This window comes from Falco naumanni, chromosome 1, assembly GCF_017639655.2.
Source record: "Falco naumanni isolate bFalNau1 chromosome 1, bFalNau1.pat, whole genome shotgun sequence".
Classification (NCBI taxonomy): Eukaryota; Metazoa; Chordata; class Aves; order Falconiformes; family Falconidae; genus Falco; species Falco naumanni.
This window is the reverse complement of record NC_054054.1, coordinates 71,545,367-71,560,708: the sequence shown is the minus strand read 5'-3', so window position 1 is coordinate 71,560,708 and position 15,342 is coordinate 71,545,367. Positions and strand designations below refer to the sequence as shown.

The window sequence follows — 15,342 nt, the reverse complement described above, 5'->3', positions numbered from 1 at the left end:
TTAAGAATGAAGCAGCTGAACTGTTAACAAAAATAGGCACTCTCATTAAAATTAGTTACTATACTAGAAAAGTAGAGCAAATGTACCTAAGTTACAAACAGGTTGCAGTAAGAGCCTCGCAGTATTTCTCTAGAACTAGTAAAATCAGTTGGAAAACAAAAATAATAACCCACCTCAGTGAAGATGTTAGGACAGAAACAAACAAGCAGGATTTCTGTTTAAAAAAAAAAAAAAAATCCTCCCTGATTAAGATATCTGGATTCATGGATTTAAGTGTTAATCTGGTTTAGGGCCAGGATCAGCCTCAGGACCTGTTCAGCACCAAAGATGCAGCCGGTAACACAGTAATTACCTTACTGGCTGTGAAGAAACCACGGAACCCAAAATCTTTTCCAGCTTGCTGGATCCAAACAGAAGGCCCAGTAAAGTCCAAACACGTGGGGAGATTTGTTGGCCACCTTCTTGGTGAACTCAAGCACTGAGGTGCAGTGTGACAGTGCAAATACTCTATGGCCCACCTGTAGCCAAAAGTCTGCGCACCCAGTTATCCTATTTCTGACAGTGGATGACCAGTAGCTGATGTCTGGGAAAACACTGGGTGGGGCAGGGACAGGGACAGGAGGTAGGTAAGTACAGGGTGATAATTCTCCCAATTTCTAGTAATCTAACATTTGAGAACTTCCAGAAGTTTTGTGCATATCATAGTATTAATAGCCAAGCATGGACTTTATTTTGCTTGTAATTTTTTCTGATTGAATAAATTAAATGAATCTGTTTATAGTTCCAGCCTCTTAATAGTTCCACAGTTTAATTACGCGTGGTGTGAAAATATACTTTGTTCTGTTTAAGTTGCTTGATAATTTCATTTTGGTATTCTAGTTTTTGTGTTAGAAGAAACAGTAAATACTACCTTTCTTTTCATTACCTTAGTCCTATTCATGATTACATACACCTGGATCATCTTTTACCCAGATTTAAAAAAAAAAATTAGGTTTTTTTTCAGAATGAGTCCTTGCCTATTTAACTTTATAACAAGTAGTTGTTCCTTGCCTTTGCTCAGACATATCTGTGCCTTTTCTAGTTTTGCAGCATGTCATTTGCAGCACAAGGTGCCTAGAGTTGTGTGCTGTATTAAAAATGTGAGTACATAGTGATCATTTAACAGTAGCAAAATAGTTTTCTATTTCCTGTTTGTTTCCCAACAAAGCTGTTGACCTTTGAATTGTCTTAGACGATTTGGTCTGTTCTGTTCTTACCAGGTCTCCTGGCTGTGCATCCTCAGACAGTTTAGGTGACCTCAGCCAGGAATAGCCCCAGGCTGCCAGCACATGTCTTGCAGGGCAGCAGAGCAGGCAGAAACAGCATCCTGTGGCTCATGCTACATCCATTCACCCTGGAGAGATGCTGTGTCCCTTCAGAGTCTCAAGGGAACAGGAATGCTTTCAGACTGCCCATTCCACTAGTGGCATAACTCACAGAAGCAACATCTGTAAGGGTCAAAGAGGAATCCCATGCCAGGTTGTTGCTTGGAAAGGTTATGTACAAGAGCACCAGTGCAGCCAAAAGCATCTTGTTCAAATGATGGTAAGTGAGGAGAGCCACCTCCAGATACAACCAGTGTGGCTACAGCGCCTGTGCCTGTTGTCAGCTTTCTGAGACATGTTTCTTGGTGCCTGGAGATCCTTCTCTGACATTGCTGACTGAATGATGTCTGCAGAACAGAGTGTAATTCTCAGGTAGCCTAAATTTCCACAGCAACCAGGCACAAGAGGGCATGGTAAGGAAAAAGGGCATTTGCTTGCTTTGATGGCCAGCATCTCAGTCTCCCAGCTCTGGCCTGCAATGCCATTATGCAGCAAAGAAGCAAGATGGAGCACAGGTTCATGTAGCAGATGCAGATCCATCTCCTGCCTATGTCCAGCAGTTGCTAACCCAGTCTGTGTGTCAGGTGTGGTTCACACTCGGGTTGTCCCAGGTGTGCCCTGGCAGTGTGTGAAATGCCGCATTTGTAAGGACCCGCTCCTCCTGGGCCCACCTGTTTGTTATTCCTGAGATGAGTAAAATGCTGTGGGAATCCATTGAGTCACACTGGACTTCCTTTGCTATTTGAAGGGCACTGTTACTTCTATCATTTTTAGGAGACAATAGCCAGCTAAGTTTCTCCTGGCATTACTTATCAAAACCTAATTCTTTACCACCAGCCTCTGACAGGATATATCTATGTCCTGATTAGATGCCAAGTTTCAAAATTTCCTGGATGGGAAGATCTAAGGGGGCAGGGGCAAGATCAGAGAGTTATTTCAGATGGTGAATTTGGGTGGTTTGACAGAAAGCACTGTACACTTGGGAGCACTTGAGGGCAGCTGCTGTGAAGAAAGGAGGGGCTGCAGTATTTTTTGGCAATGGCCTAAACATGAGGATAAAGTTCTTTTGTCCTCAGTAAGCTGTGTATTTGGGGTATTTTGCATGTCTAGGGAGATATACTATTGTATGGGACTAGGTATCTTCTGACAAGGTATCTAAGGGGAAGTTTCTCAGCTTTTCCTCATGTAGATTCAAGAAGGATGCATCCTGTGCATTCCTGCCAGTTTATTCAATGTCCTGGGAACTACGGGTTCTGCCTGTTCTGGGCCTGCTCTTCAGGCTTGTGCCACTCCTGTGGCCCTAACCCTGAACAAGATGGATCAACTACCAAATTTTTACAAGATGAAAGAACAGTTTTCTGTATAAAATGTTAGTGGTTGAAAATAGGAATGAGTCAAAGGAAAGCTCTCAGAAGAAAGGGTAAAGTGAAATGAAATGGAATATTAAAGCATTCACTTACGTTAGTGTCTGACTGTTTTTTCTCTGTAAAAAAGCCTGTGCAAGAGATAGCAAAAGTTTGTGAGAGATAGTAATAATGCTGTGCCACCAAAAGCAATGTGGGCTACTGTAGTATTTAAACCACCTCATTTGTATGAGTGCTTGTGCAGGCATAGTTATCAGGGGAAAACAAAATGCAGCCATTGGTGGAATGGGCCAGACAGGTCTGATAGCTCTTGCCAGACTCTTATCAGTTTGTGTCATTAGGATATACGGGATTAAGGTCTGTGGGATTCAGGGCTTTCTGTCTAGATAGGAGAACTAATTCTTCTGAAAGCAATCTGGTAAGCCAGGTATAAGTATGAGCAACTCCTTCTGTTTGGGGTCATCAACAAGACAGCTGATAGTTCTGTTAAACTTCTGACTCGATGCCTAACAAACTCACAACCTGATAAAAGATCACTGAGCAACTGTGCTGTAGGGAACCTTACTAGCCTTATCTAACCTTTACTATCTTGCCCCAGCCCCCTTAGATCTTCCCAACTAATGTGAGCTTTCTTATGACCTTGCACATTGACAAAATCTACTTAATTCACATTTCCCTGACACTCAGCCAGAAAGATTCCTTATATTGTTTTTATCCTATGGGGTTTTGTCTGTTAGAATCTGATCAGCCTATGCAGTAGTAAGCCTGCTGAAAACAGCTTCTGTAGAAGGAGAGTAAGAGATAGAAAGGTAAGCAGGAGACAATCATAAGAAAACAACATGTTTTTTGTACATGGAAGACAAGCATCTGCAGCTTCTTCCCTAAATGACAGGTTCAGGGCAAATATGAAACTGCAGAAGTCAGGAAGCCTTGGGTAATTATATGGTAAGAGCCCACTGGAACAGTACAATTCTTCCTCTCTGAATATCCTTGTCGGTGTCATCTCAAACTGTAAAGTTTTGTTCTTTTCAGACCAGAAAAAAACCCCAAACAACAACAAAAACCCAAACAACCTCTGAATCTATTCAAGATGTATTTGCATATGTCCAAGATTCTCAGGTTTCAGAAGTAAATGTATCTTTCAAAGTATTGACCTGGTTTAGAAGGGAGACCGGCTTTGACAGAAAGAATCAAAGTGGGCAAATAAAGTCTTTCCTGAAGGGTGTTTTTTTCCTCTGCACCAGTGGCCTTCTGACATTGTGTCAGGAGGTCTGTTGTTTCTGCAGTATTCCTACTTATGTTTTCTCCTTTTGCACAAGAATAAGTCTCAAGCTGCAATAAGTTTAGAATTGTAGGCTTGTTAGAAGATCAAGGATTATTGTAATTTATTTTAGAAACATACTTTATGCATATAGTTTCTAATTTAATTTCTACTATCATTTTAGAAGTACCTATAGTATCCAGTCATATCTTGTGAAATGGCAGTTTGGCACCTATTGCAAAATACTTTAAAAATATCTAATGAAACTAACACGTCAATTTATTTTTGAAGTGTCTGTCTAAAGTTGAAGTTAAATGTCCATGTACATCAGTGGGATGTGCAGATGCTTGGTACCATGAAAAATTTAGTTGTCTTAGGGAATAAAATATCTGGATAGTCACATTTGAAATTTTTGCCCAAAATACAACATTCTGCATATCATATGTAACTGTATAGTGATAAAATAGTGAGCTCTTTCCCCAGAAAAACTTAACCTGGCACTGAGCAGGAAGGGGAGGCAGGAAAAAAGTCTGGGAAGACCTTCATAATTATGTTGCAGGTTCTGATGTGGCATGTAGTGGAAGAAATTACAAGTATTTGAGGTAAAGCACTTGTTTCTTTGCACAATAAAATGAAATAATAAGTGGGATCTAGTGATACATTGGGCACATGCAAGGTAGAAGAGGCTGTAAAAGAGAAATAAAGTCTGGTGTGATATCTGATCACAGTAGCCTCTCTCCAGTCTGCAAAACCTGGTGTGAAGGTCAATTTCTTACATATGCGTTTTCTTCTTCCGCAGATTGTAGGAACCCCTGTTTTTAATATATGTAGTAGATTTAGTCCTTGTACTAGAAATGGTTGCTACAGTATCAAAGCTGAGTGTGTGAGTATACAGGGACGTGAGATGCCTGTAGGATGGAAGAGAATTGGTGCCATACTAGTGGAAAACTGAAGAAAAAAATATGAGAGGGAGGTGGTTGAGAAAAGTCTTAGAGGAGGTGGAATGTACAATGTTCTGTTGTACTGGGGCTGGACATTGGGTACCATACGCCTGTGTCTCTTGAATATTCTTTCTTGAATAATTTAAACCATGAGACTTTTCAGTGCATGCTCAGCTCTACTGTTGGTTAAGTGTCATTCAATAAATGTGCTGCAGTAAGCCTGCTAGAGGGTAATGTTAAGTCAGTACAAGGGAAAATGATAAATCTTTTTTTCTTTTTTTTTCTTGTTAGCTTGTTCCAGGAGGTATCAGTTCAGTGTAGCAAGGACAGGTGGCAAGAAGGCACAGGTTTAAGATCTCAAGGAGCACAACCATGCAGCTGCCCCAGAAACTTTTACAGAGTTGCCTGCATGCTGCTGACTGCATTTAGGAGTAATGGAATACCTGGCTATACTGTAGCTAGGAACATGTTCATTACTTAATAGACAAACAGCCTGATGAACAACTTCATGACAAATTTCTTACCTAAATACTGAGCACTTAAAAAATGAAGCATCTTTATCTGCATGGGATATTGGGCTTCAAAAGCATATGCTAATAAAAAATGGGTGTAGGACAGAAGCCACAGCTTTGAGCAGCAGAACAGCTCCAGAAGGAGTGAGATTGCATGCAGTCTCCTCATGAGGTGCTTGCTGCAGTGTCTCTGCTGGGCAGCCAGTATCTCAGACAAATAAAGGGAAGTTCTTGCCGTGCCTCCTGTCCTTTGCACCATGCCATATGTGGGCAAGTGAAGAGGAGGCAAAGCACAGCAGCTGCCAGCTCGCCTAAGAAGGGGGCTTCCTACATTGGTGTGAAGCTCTAAGGCAGCACTGGCTGCCATTCAGGCATACAGTGATGCATTGCAAAGAAACTGTACCTACAGTTCTGTAGGGCTTGGGTCAAGGCTTTTTGGTTAGTCACTGGGGAACAAGAGACAACTGGACACTATTCAACATTATTTGTTTTGAGTAACACTTTCCGCTTACCGAGAGAGTTGGCATGGAAACTGAATCAGCACTCATTTTTTAGAAGGATAGTCCATTCAAAGTGAGGTTAGTCATCAGCAGGCAAACCAAAGAAACTCAGTCTGCAGCTGCTAACACTTATACCTTGCTTGTGAATATTCGAAATGGTAGCAGTCATATTACTTCAGCTTTTATGGGGAAAAAAATGTGCATCTATTGAGAATTATATTATGTGGTTTGCATTGGGATGTTGGGTTGTTTTTTTTTTTGAGGGAAGAGTTGTTTAATTATCTGAAATCCACAAAATTAATTTTTTTATTTCTACAAGAAGCCTTATGTTTTTATGGATCAGTTGAATTTCAAGAGTTAACACAGTTCATATAAACAGTGGTGCTTATCACGTTGTGTTGGAAAATGGCATAACAGATTAAAAGGCTATAAGCTTAGCTTTAGGGATCTTTGAATATATAGCCTACACAGCACACAGAAAATGACATTTTCAATTAGCTTCCCTTTATTGATGGAAAAAATCAAGATGTGCTTATTTCCATAGTATTTTTTTCTCGCACACAAAGGTAGAAGCAAAGAAACAGCTGCTGGTTTTCTGCATTAACTAGGCCGAGAAAATATTGATGGCTAAATTGCTGTTCAGTGGCATTTCATAAAGTGCCTGTTGGCATCCTATTCTCAGATGCAGAACGATAAAGGTATATTTAAATTTGAGATGTTTAATTTCATCTATAAAATTTGACTCCTGGCTTTTTATATCCTCGGAATACAGACCATACATGCCTTCTTCATTGCTACAGAATCTTGTTGACTTTACAGTAACTATTTACATTCAAGGCTATAATGCTGTTACCAAATTGATGAGGACACTGATTTCTCTTTTCTTGGTGTTTATCAAGCAGATAATCTAAGTGATGCCCTGAAAAAGCTGCAGATAACAACCACTGACAGCACAGAAGATAGCTTGGAGGGATGCTTGGACTGTCTGCTTCAGGCTCTGGCACAAAACAGTAAGTTGTATGGACCTTTCAAATTTTATATCATATAATGAGATCAATGAAGTAAAATGGAGGTAGTAAAATCTGGAAGACTGACTTAAGCAGTAGGCTCCTGGATTGTCTCTTCTGTGTTTTGGTTTTTTTAACTCATGTATTTGTAACGTTCAGGTAGCAACAAAGACAGTGACAGGTGAATATCTGGATATTTGGAACAGCTGTAGTCCAGTCCTTTTTCCAATATCATGTAGTAGCACAATTACTTGTCCAATTGATCACTCAAGAAACCAAGAAACTGGATGGACAAATAAGCCTGATAGGATTGGGAGAGGGACATGGGAGCTGCTTGCTAACTCTGGTTAAAAGGCCAGAGTTTCCTATTTGTAAGTATTTTTCTTTATACTTCTGATCATATATTTTTTACTTCCAGTAGTTTCAATTAGCAGAAATAGGCTGGATGTCCAAAGATCGTCCAAATTTGACATGTGGTATGGTGATAAAAATAACTGAAGAATGGAACAAGATGTCTTTTTCACCAAAAGCTGTAGAATGTATGTCCCCACACACAGTATGCAGAAAAGGTACGGTAAATTAAGATGACAGTTTATAAGACTTTTCTGAGTTTAACTTTCTTAGCGCTTCAGATGGTGAAAGAAGAAAAATCTGTGTACAATTTCAGGCTGAAAAACTTGTCAGGATAGATACAAGCCATGATTAGAAATTCTTCATTTAAAAAAAGTATTAGTCCTTTGTAAATATCAATACAGTCAAAAGTATGTACTATTAATAAGTTATGTTTCTTTCCCATGATGGTATTCGGTAAATCACAGCCTTTTGACTTAGTTGTTGTAAAATACTTCATGAGGTTTTTCACAAAAAAATATATCCATATCAAACCAAATATGAATTATAATAGTCTCTGCAATTAATGGTAGTGGGTTTTTAATTCTGATTATTTTGCAAGGAGATGTCAGCCAGAAGATAATAAAATATTTGGGGTTTAGATCAACCCATTTTTTGAAGATGCTGAATCATTTTTCTTATGGGTTTATTTATAATATATATCCAATATTTCAATCCAACTTGCAGTTGGATTTCATATTTCCAGTACTTTCAAGTTTAATACCTAAATGATAATTACTAAAAAGAAGATGGTTTGAAAAGTGACAAAGTACTTAGCGCAGATAACAGAATTTACCATTTTGTCTATGAAGGTCAGATAGCTGTATCACAGAACAAGTTTTGGCACATGCAAAATAGTTTTGACTGATGTACAGCAAACTTAACCAATGCATCCTGGCAACCAGATGACTCTCTTCTGTCTCAGTCTAGGGCTTTGCTCTTCCTTCCAAAATCTTTTCTCTTTGAGTCTCATAACTGCCAGATCAGATAAGCAGATCATTAGGATTTTGACCTTTCTCTTTTGGGTAGTATTACAAAATTTAGCTATAAACCCTCCACCATTTACCATGTTCTTTGTGAGTCAGTAAGATGGATATGACCCTGCTGAGCTGCCATATGACATGCATCTCCACATATTTTCAGTTGCCCAAGATTGAGAGCAACTAAAATAACTCACTGAAAATGAGATGGGCTATAGATGGACATTTTTTTCAACAGATTGTTGCTGAATTAGACACTTCAACACCTAAGTTTTGCTGAGTCTCTTTGGACAACAAACAGGCTTTAGTTCTCAAGATAGTCTGATGATTTTGAAAAAAATAAAAAATTCCTCATAGAAGACAGATTTCTGGTTTGAAATAAATTTGTGAGAACAGCAGTACGTTCAAAAGGCTTCAGAGATTATGAGGTAGATTGCATGTAATAGATTGATTCCACAAACAGATAGAGAATCAGCTTTCTAGATGCTGCGGTCTCTGTGTTATTACTGGGCTACCAATATATTATGACTATCCTTCCTTTGGATAGTCAACAACAAATGAATGTCCTTTCTCATAGTTCTCAACCATCCAGTTAACATCTTAATATGGATTTTGTTTATTGATTGATTGATTTTTAGTTACAGTGTATATTATCATATATATGAGATATGATACAATCTAGACAGAGGATACACATTGAACTTCTGTTTCTTTGTATAAATTATTATACAGTAATAATTAGAAATCAGATTGTTTATATAAAACTACATGTTAGTTGTAACACAGAAATAATTTAAATAAGATCTCTCAAATAATTATTCTGCCCTCCTTTAGTATATTCCCATGTGTATGATTATATTAATAAAGTATACGTTCTATTAGAGTAAAACTAGAAGAATAAGCCATGCAAGGAATACCTTATTTTAAGACAATTTTGTAGGACTATGATTTCATTGGAAGTTCATGATGGTATCATAAGTCATAGAATTTAGTTCTATTTACTTTATTAAGACCTGGAGATAAAAATATTATTCTATTTTATATAAAATTTATATATTACTAATACACTAATGCAACCCACTCCCATCTACTGTCAGCCAAAAATGGCGGTTAAACCCAGTGTTAATACAATATTGTGATTTTTAGCGAAGGAAATCATAATTTCCTCAACTTCAATTTGGGCATATTGCATGTTCATATCAATGTTTCAGAGACCATTACACTGCTTTTAATTGCTAACTGCATGCATGCAGCATAGGGTTGGGGCTGCTGCAGAAATGTAAGTTAAATTCCTTAGTCTACGGTGACCATTATAGTTCCATTTACTTTGCATCCAGTCTTTTAACTTTTCATTATGTTAAAACATTACAGACTACTTGCTTCCCATGTTGTCTACCATATAGAAAGAGATGGCAAAGTTATAATGAATATTGTGGCTTTAAATTTCTTTTTATGTAGTCTGCTGCTCTTTCTTTTGTTTTTCACACCCATTCTGACAGCTGATCTTCTGATAATCCCAAACAGGCTGTATTGCCCCAGAACTGGTACCTCCTGTGTTGCTTTACAAGCTATTCTGCTTTTTGTCACACCAAATGAAGGTGTGTGCACGCATGTGCTGTGCTACACAAGGGTGAATCTAATAGTTTGCTGAGTGTGATAACTGCTGGTAAATATTTAGCAAGCCAAATTCAAATGGTTTTAGCTACTGTTTGTCCAGGAAGATAATTGCATAGCCCTTCATTCACATCTGAGACCCAGGTCTGAAAATCCTGCACAGATGGTTTCTTTAAGAGACATTGTTTGGAAACATGAATAGTCCTGTTTATGCAGATATTTTAGTTCTTATCTGTCACCAGCACTTCTGGCTGAGACCAGTCCTATATGGCCTAGCTTGAGGCACTTGATAAAACTGAGGACTTTAGGATGGAAGAGGCAGCAATGACAATGTGTCACGGTTTAACCCCAGCTGGCGACTGAGCACCAGGCAGCCGCTCGCTCACTCCCCCCACAGTGGAATGGGGGAGAGGATTGGAAGAGTAAAAGTGAGAAAACTTGTTGGTTGAGATAAATAGTTAATAATAGTTAAAGCAAATGCTGCACATGCAAGCAAAGCAAAACAAGGAATTCATTCACTGCTTTCCATGGGCAGGCAGGTGTTCAGCCATCCCTAGGAAAGCAGGGCTCCATCACGTGTAATGATTACTTGGGAAGACAAACACCATAATGCTGAATGTCTCTCCCACTTTCTTCTTCTTCCCCCAGCTTATATATACTCAGCATGACCGTCTATGTTATGGAATATCCCTTTGGCCAGTTCGGGTCAGCTGTCCTGGCTGTGTCTGCCCCCCCGCAGTTTCCCATGCCCGTCCAGCCCTCTCGCTGGGAGGGCCAGAGGAACTGAAAAGTCCTTGAGTTAGTGTAAACCTTAGCTAGCAACCACTAAAAAGATCAGTGTGTTACCAACATTGTTCTCACACCAAATCCAAATCGCAGCACTGCATGGTCTACTAAGAAGAAAACTAGCTCTATCCCAGCTGACACCAGGACACAGAGGAATAAGAGAGAAGCATGCATTAGAAATGCTTTAGAGTAATAACATACCTCATTTTGTGTGGCCTTCCTTCAGCATTTCCAGTGAAGTTAGCTGGCATTGCTGGGAACTTTGCACCTGTAAGGCCTGCAGTAATGAAGACATGCAGTAGGTTAGCTGGGAATCTAGACTAATATTAAGTCTGCACAGCTCTCTTCACCTCTGTGGATCTACCTCATTCACGTAAGCTGAGATTCTGCCCACCTTACTTCTGAAAGGAAAACATGAATGCTTGATTTCTCTCTACCTGCCAGCATTCACCATCTCTAGATGGCTAAACTTTCCATAATTTAGATTCTTAAAGGAAGGCTGTGGTGCATGATCCATAAAGCAGTGTTAGCAGCAAAGAAATACTCAGCCATGCATTGAATGAAGTACTGGCCTATACTGAATGAGGAGATAAAATGCATATATCACATGTGTTTTCTTTTAAAACTATATATTAAAACAAATTACTCCATTGTCTGCCCCACATAGTTGGGTTCTTTCTATATAGATGTATTTGATGTGTTATCGTCAGAAAAGAATTTTGCTGATCTGGAGGCAGACTGTTGTTATATGGAGCATGGAATGATCCTAGCAGTCAGAAAAGGCAAAACCCAAAGAATTACTTGTCGGAGAATAAGATTCCAAGGTTCTGCAGCTTTTTTAAAAATTCAGCTTAAAAAAGCCCCTCTGAGATTAACTGTGCATTGCAAAATGAAATTTCATTTTGTGTTTAATATGTCAGAACTCCTTACATTAGAATTTGAGACTTTTTACAAACAGAGGTCATTTTCTACCCCTGCGATGGGCTAGAGCAATAAACAGCTTATCTTGTAGCTGCTTTATAATAATGTGTGTAAAAAAGAAAATAATTGAAGCCTGCAGAAAAAGTCCACAGGAGGAAACTGGGGGAAGGAGAGCTGTAGTAGAGGAATCTGGATGTATTTTTCTCAGAGAAATGCAGCTGTGTCACCTCCCTGTGCCGCCTGCCCTCCCCTTGGGCTTCAGGCAGCCCTCTGACCAGTATACAAGCGTTGCATGCATGTCTGCAGCCCACAGCCATCTAACTCAAGGTCTTAGCCATATTTATGGAAGCTGTATATTTGCTCTGATACTTTTGCTAAGTTTCTGTCATATTTAGCAACTTCGAAATTCAAGGGTATTTTGTGTTGTTTTTTTAAATGACAGTTTACAGAGGAACATTCTCTGAAATCTCATTCTTCCTCTGCATACAAGTGGTACTGAAAGTTACGCTAAAGATGCAAGGGAGGCGTATTTGCTTTCCTGACCAACAGAAATTTTTAGTGCAAATACTGTAGAAAAATTACAGTATTAAAACATCAGCTCCAGTGGCATCATTAGACTGCGTATATTACTGAATTTTACTATTTTTTGAATAATAGGAAACAACTAAATGTTACAAGCTGAAGTGACTTTCTGTTTTGGAACCAAAACCTATCTTGTGAAAAAGAAAACAGTTATTGGTTTCAACAGTTTTGTTCGTTCTAAAAGCACAATGTTACATGTTTTACTCTGATAATTCAAAGAACATAAGAGAACTAAACTAGTTATATGTAGAAAAAAATCTGTGAGACAATGGATACAACTTCATTTATGATTTTATTGGCTCAGATATTTTCAATATAAGCATTAATGGCAGGCTAAGGTAAGAGAGAAAAATATGATAACATATGCTTTGCAGCTTGGAATCTATTTAAAAAAAAAACCAACTTGTCAAAAGAATGAGTAAAGCACTTACTGGAGAAAAGTATTTTGAGAGATCGTACACTTACATTTCTGGAAAGAAGTAGTAAATGCTTTATTTTTTATCTTACACTCAAAGAAAAATATGGGTATGTACTATTGGGTATTGGAAACAATATGTTACTTGTACTGTATAGGGAAATACAACAGAAAATAGTATTTGCCATCGTTTTATATCAACATACACATATTTATACCTACTAAGAGCTGTCTCATAAATATTTTTCCTATCAAAAAAGTGCAGAAATCCTAAGATCCTCAAATAAGAGGTCCACAAGAAAGGACTGCCTGAGGAAAAGAAAACAAGAAGGAAATAGAAGTTTTCTTTTAAACCACAGGCCTTCTGGGACATAATTATTGCAGCAACAACAACAAAAAAAATGTTATTGCTAGCCCAGACATGCTGCGTTTTAGATACAGGAGGTTATAGCAGACATAAATAACCCAGTTTTGATAAATGAGAAATCTGAAAATCTGCTGAGAATGTTATTTTTGGCTCCGGTATACTCAGTGTAAGAGGCTGGAAATGCCTGCTAATCCCAGCCTTCAGCACCTGGCTGTGAAAAATCTGTGACATATAAGCGAAGTGCAAAGGCTAGCATGTGCATTTGAAACATTTTTTTACATACACTTTTTGGGAGGCTAAGAGTATGAGTTTTCCCAAGTTTGTGTGGGAAAATGGCTGAACAAAATCACACGAATAAAGATAAGCTTAACTGAGAAGCCAGGGCCCCCATTTTGAAAGAGATTTAGAAAATTTGGAAAGCTCTTGGAGTTCAAAGAAGATTTAAAATAATGCACTTTACCTTGAAGATGTGGTTGATTAAGATGCGGTGTTTTGTATTTGTTGAGCTATCCTGGTACCTGGTAAGTCAAGGAATCGTCAGATGACACATGAAAATTTTAAATTCATGTTTGAAACTGAAAATTTCAGATTATCCTAAGGCTTCTTTGGCCTTTCATTTTTCTCCTCACACAGTTTCTTTAGGTTATTTTGCTTTGCCCCAAAACATATTTTGATTGTATACTGTAGCAGTGTTTTGCTTTGAATATACTCACTGTGTTGTATCAAAGAAAATAACGTCGTTACAAACTGCCTGAGCAACTATAAGCAACTTCGCCATCACCTCCCGCTGATTCAGCTCTGTGGTGTTGAGATCGTAAGCTCAGCCCTCCTACCTAAAGCTTCTGTTCAGGTTTTTCTCTTGAAAGTCACCAGTGGGTTTTCTCAAATGCGTTGGTTCCTGTTTGACAGCATCACAGAGGAGGATGTGTTAGCATCTGGACTGCTTAAGAAAATGTTGGATTTTTGCAGAGACTGCAGATTTCTCACATTCCTTCATCAGTGATGAAACTTTCCATCCAATGCCCTGAATCTTCTGTAGGCACTTGCTTTCAAAGGCATCTAGTTTCCTATCTTTAATGTTTTGGTGGATTTCCAGTTCTCACAACCATATGTTAACACAGAGGTTATATTTGAGTTGGAAATTCTTCATTTTATTCTGCTCTTTATGTCTGTGGCTTCCATATGTTGTTGAATACAGTTAGTACTTATGCTCTTCCTATACTTGATGTCCTTTTTCCTGATCTTCACTGGCCATAGAAGATGGAGCAATTCCTCTGCTGAAGCAGAAAAATCATGGAGAATTTAGAGATAATGTTTTGTAATTGTTAAATTCAGAGCTCAACTAAAAAAAATACAAAATTTTAAAATGTGTTATTGTCACTATTAATGCCTTTGATTTATGAAAAATATGAGAGCTTTACGTATTTTTATCTATTTCCTTTTTGAACATTTTTGACAGTTTAGTGTACGTACTCTTATTTGTTCATTGTAGAGTCAGGTAAGCAGCTCTCTGCTTAACTTTTAACACATGAGAGTGTCATCTGATTTCCATGAAATCTTGTACTTCTTTAGTACACACAGGATTAAGCAATAGTCATTCCATCTTTTGTTTCTGTGATCCTCTCACACATTAGTGTGGCAGTAAAAGATGTGCTACCCTCCCACCCCAAACAGAAAAAAAATTGTAGAACCTCTTGTCCTAGCAGAGTTATTCTGAGGTATAAATGTTATCAGAAATCACTTTCATTTTGTCCCATTAGCTAGACATCTTAAGCTTACTCCTTTCCCTTTCTGAAGCATGGAAAAAAACCCTCCACATTTCACAGCTTACTCAAGCAAACCTGTCCTTAAACATCACCAAATTAACCTTTCTCTATTTTGAAGAGACTGTTAGAGCAGATTAAGAGTAAAATCAGGTGACAATCATTTCATGTGGATTGTGACCAAGTAACAAGGCTTTCATGATTGTGAATGCTTGATGTTACAGCAGCACACATGTTTAGAGCACAGAGTAAAATTAGTAAAACAAATATAAGGAAAGGTCCTGATTTTGCCAACATTTATATATATTCTTACTGTTAAGGTCATATAGTGTTACATTCTGGTAGTCCTGCTGAGGTCAAGAGGTATATTTTATATGTATAAAGCTATATACGTGGCAAAGTGTTTGCATGTTCAAGGCTAAAATATGTACAGCCTCTTTTAGCAATTCCTTTTTTTTTGGGTCACCATCCATCTTTATTCTTACGGCAGTAGGTGTCAAGGAAAGCATTCTTCTTTCAAAGGTGTGTATTCAGTTTTTTAATTAGTACACTGGCTATGTTGAGCGTCATATGAA

At 38.3% G+C, this 15,342-nt stretch overlaps 1 protein-coding gene across 2 annotated transcripts in view; it reads left to right on the top strand.

Moving 5' to 3' along the window:
- Positions 1-15,342, top strand: part of RAP1GDS1 (Rap1 GTPase-GDP dissociation stimulator 1) — a 101,500-nt gene that overhangs the window by 28,342 nt on the left and 57,816 nt on the right. For both annotated transcript variants that reach the window (XM_040598850.1, XM_040598858.1), the window contains exon 2: positions 6,845-6,952. In XM_040598850.1, coding sequence (XP_040454784.1) covers positions 6,845-6,952 — 108 coding nt within the window. The remainder of the gene's footprint in view (positions 1-6,844; positions 6,953-15,342) is intronic.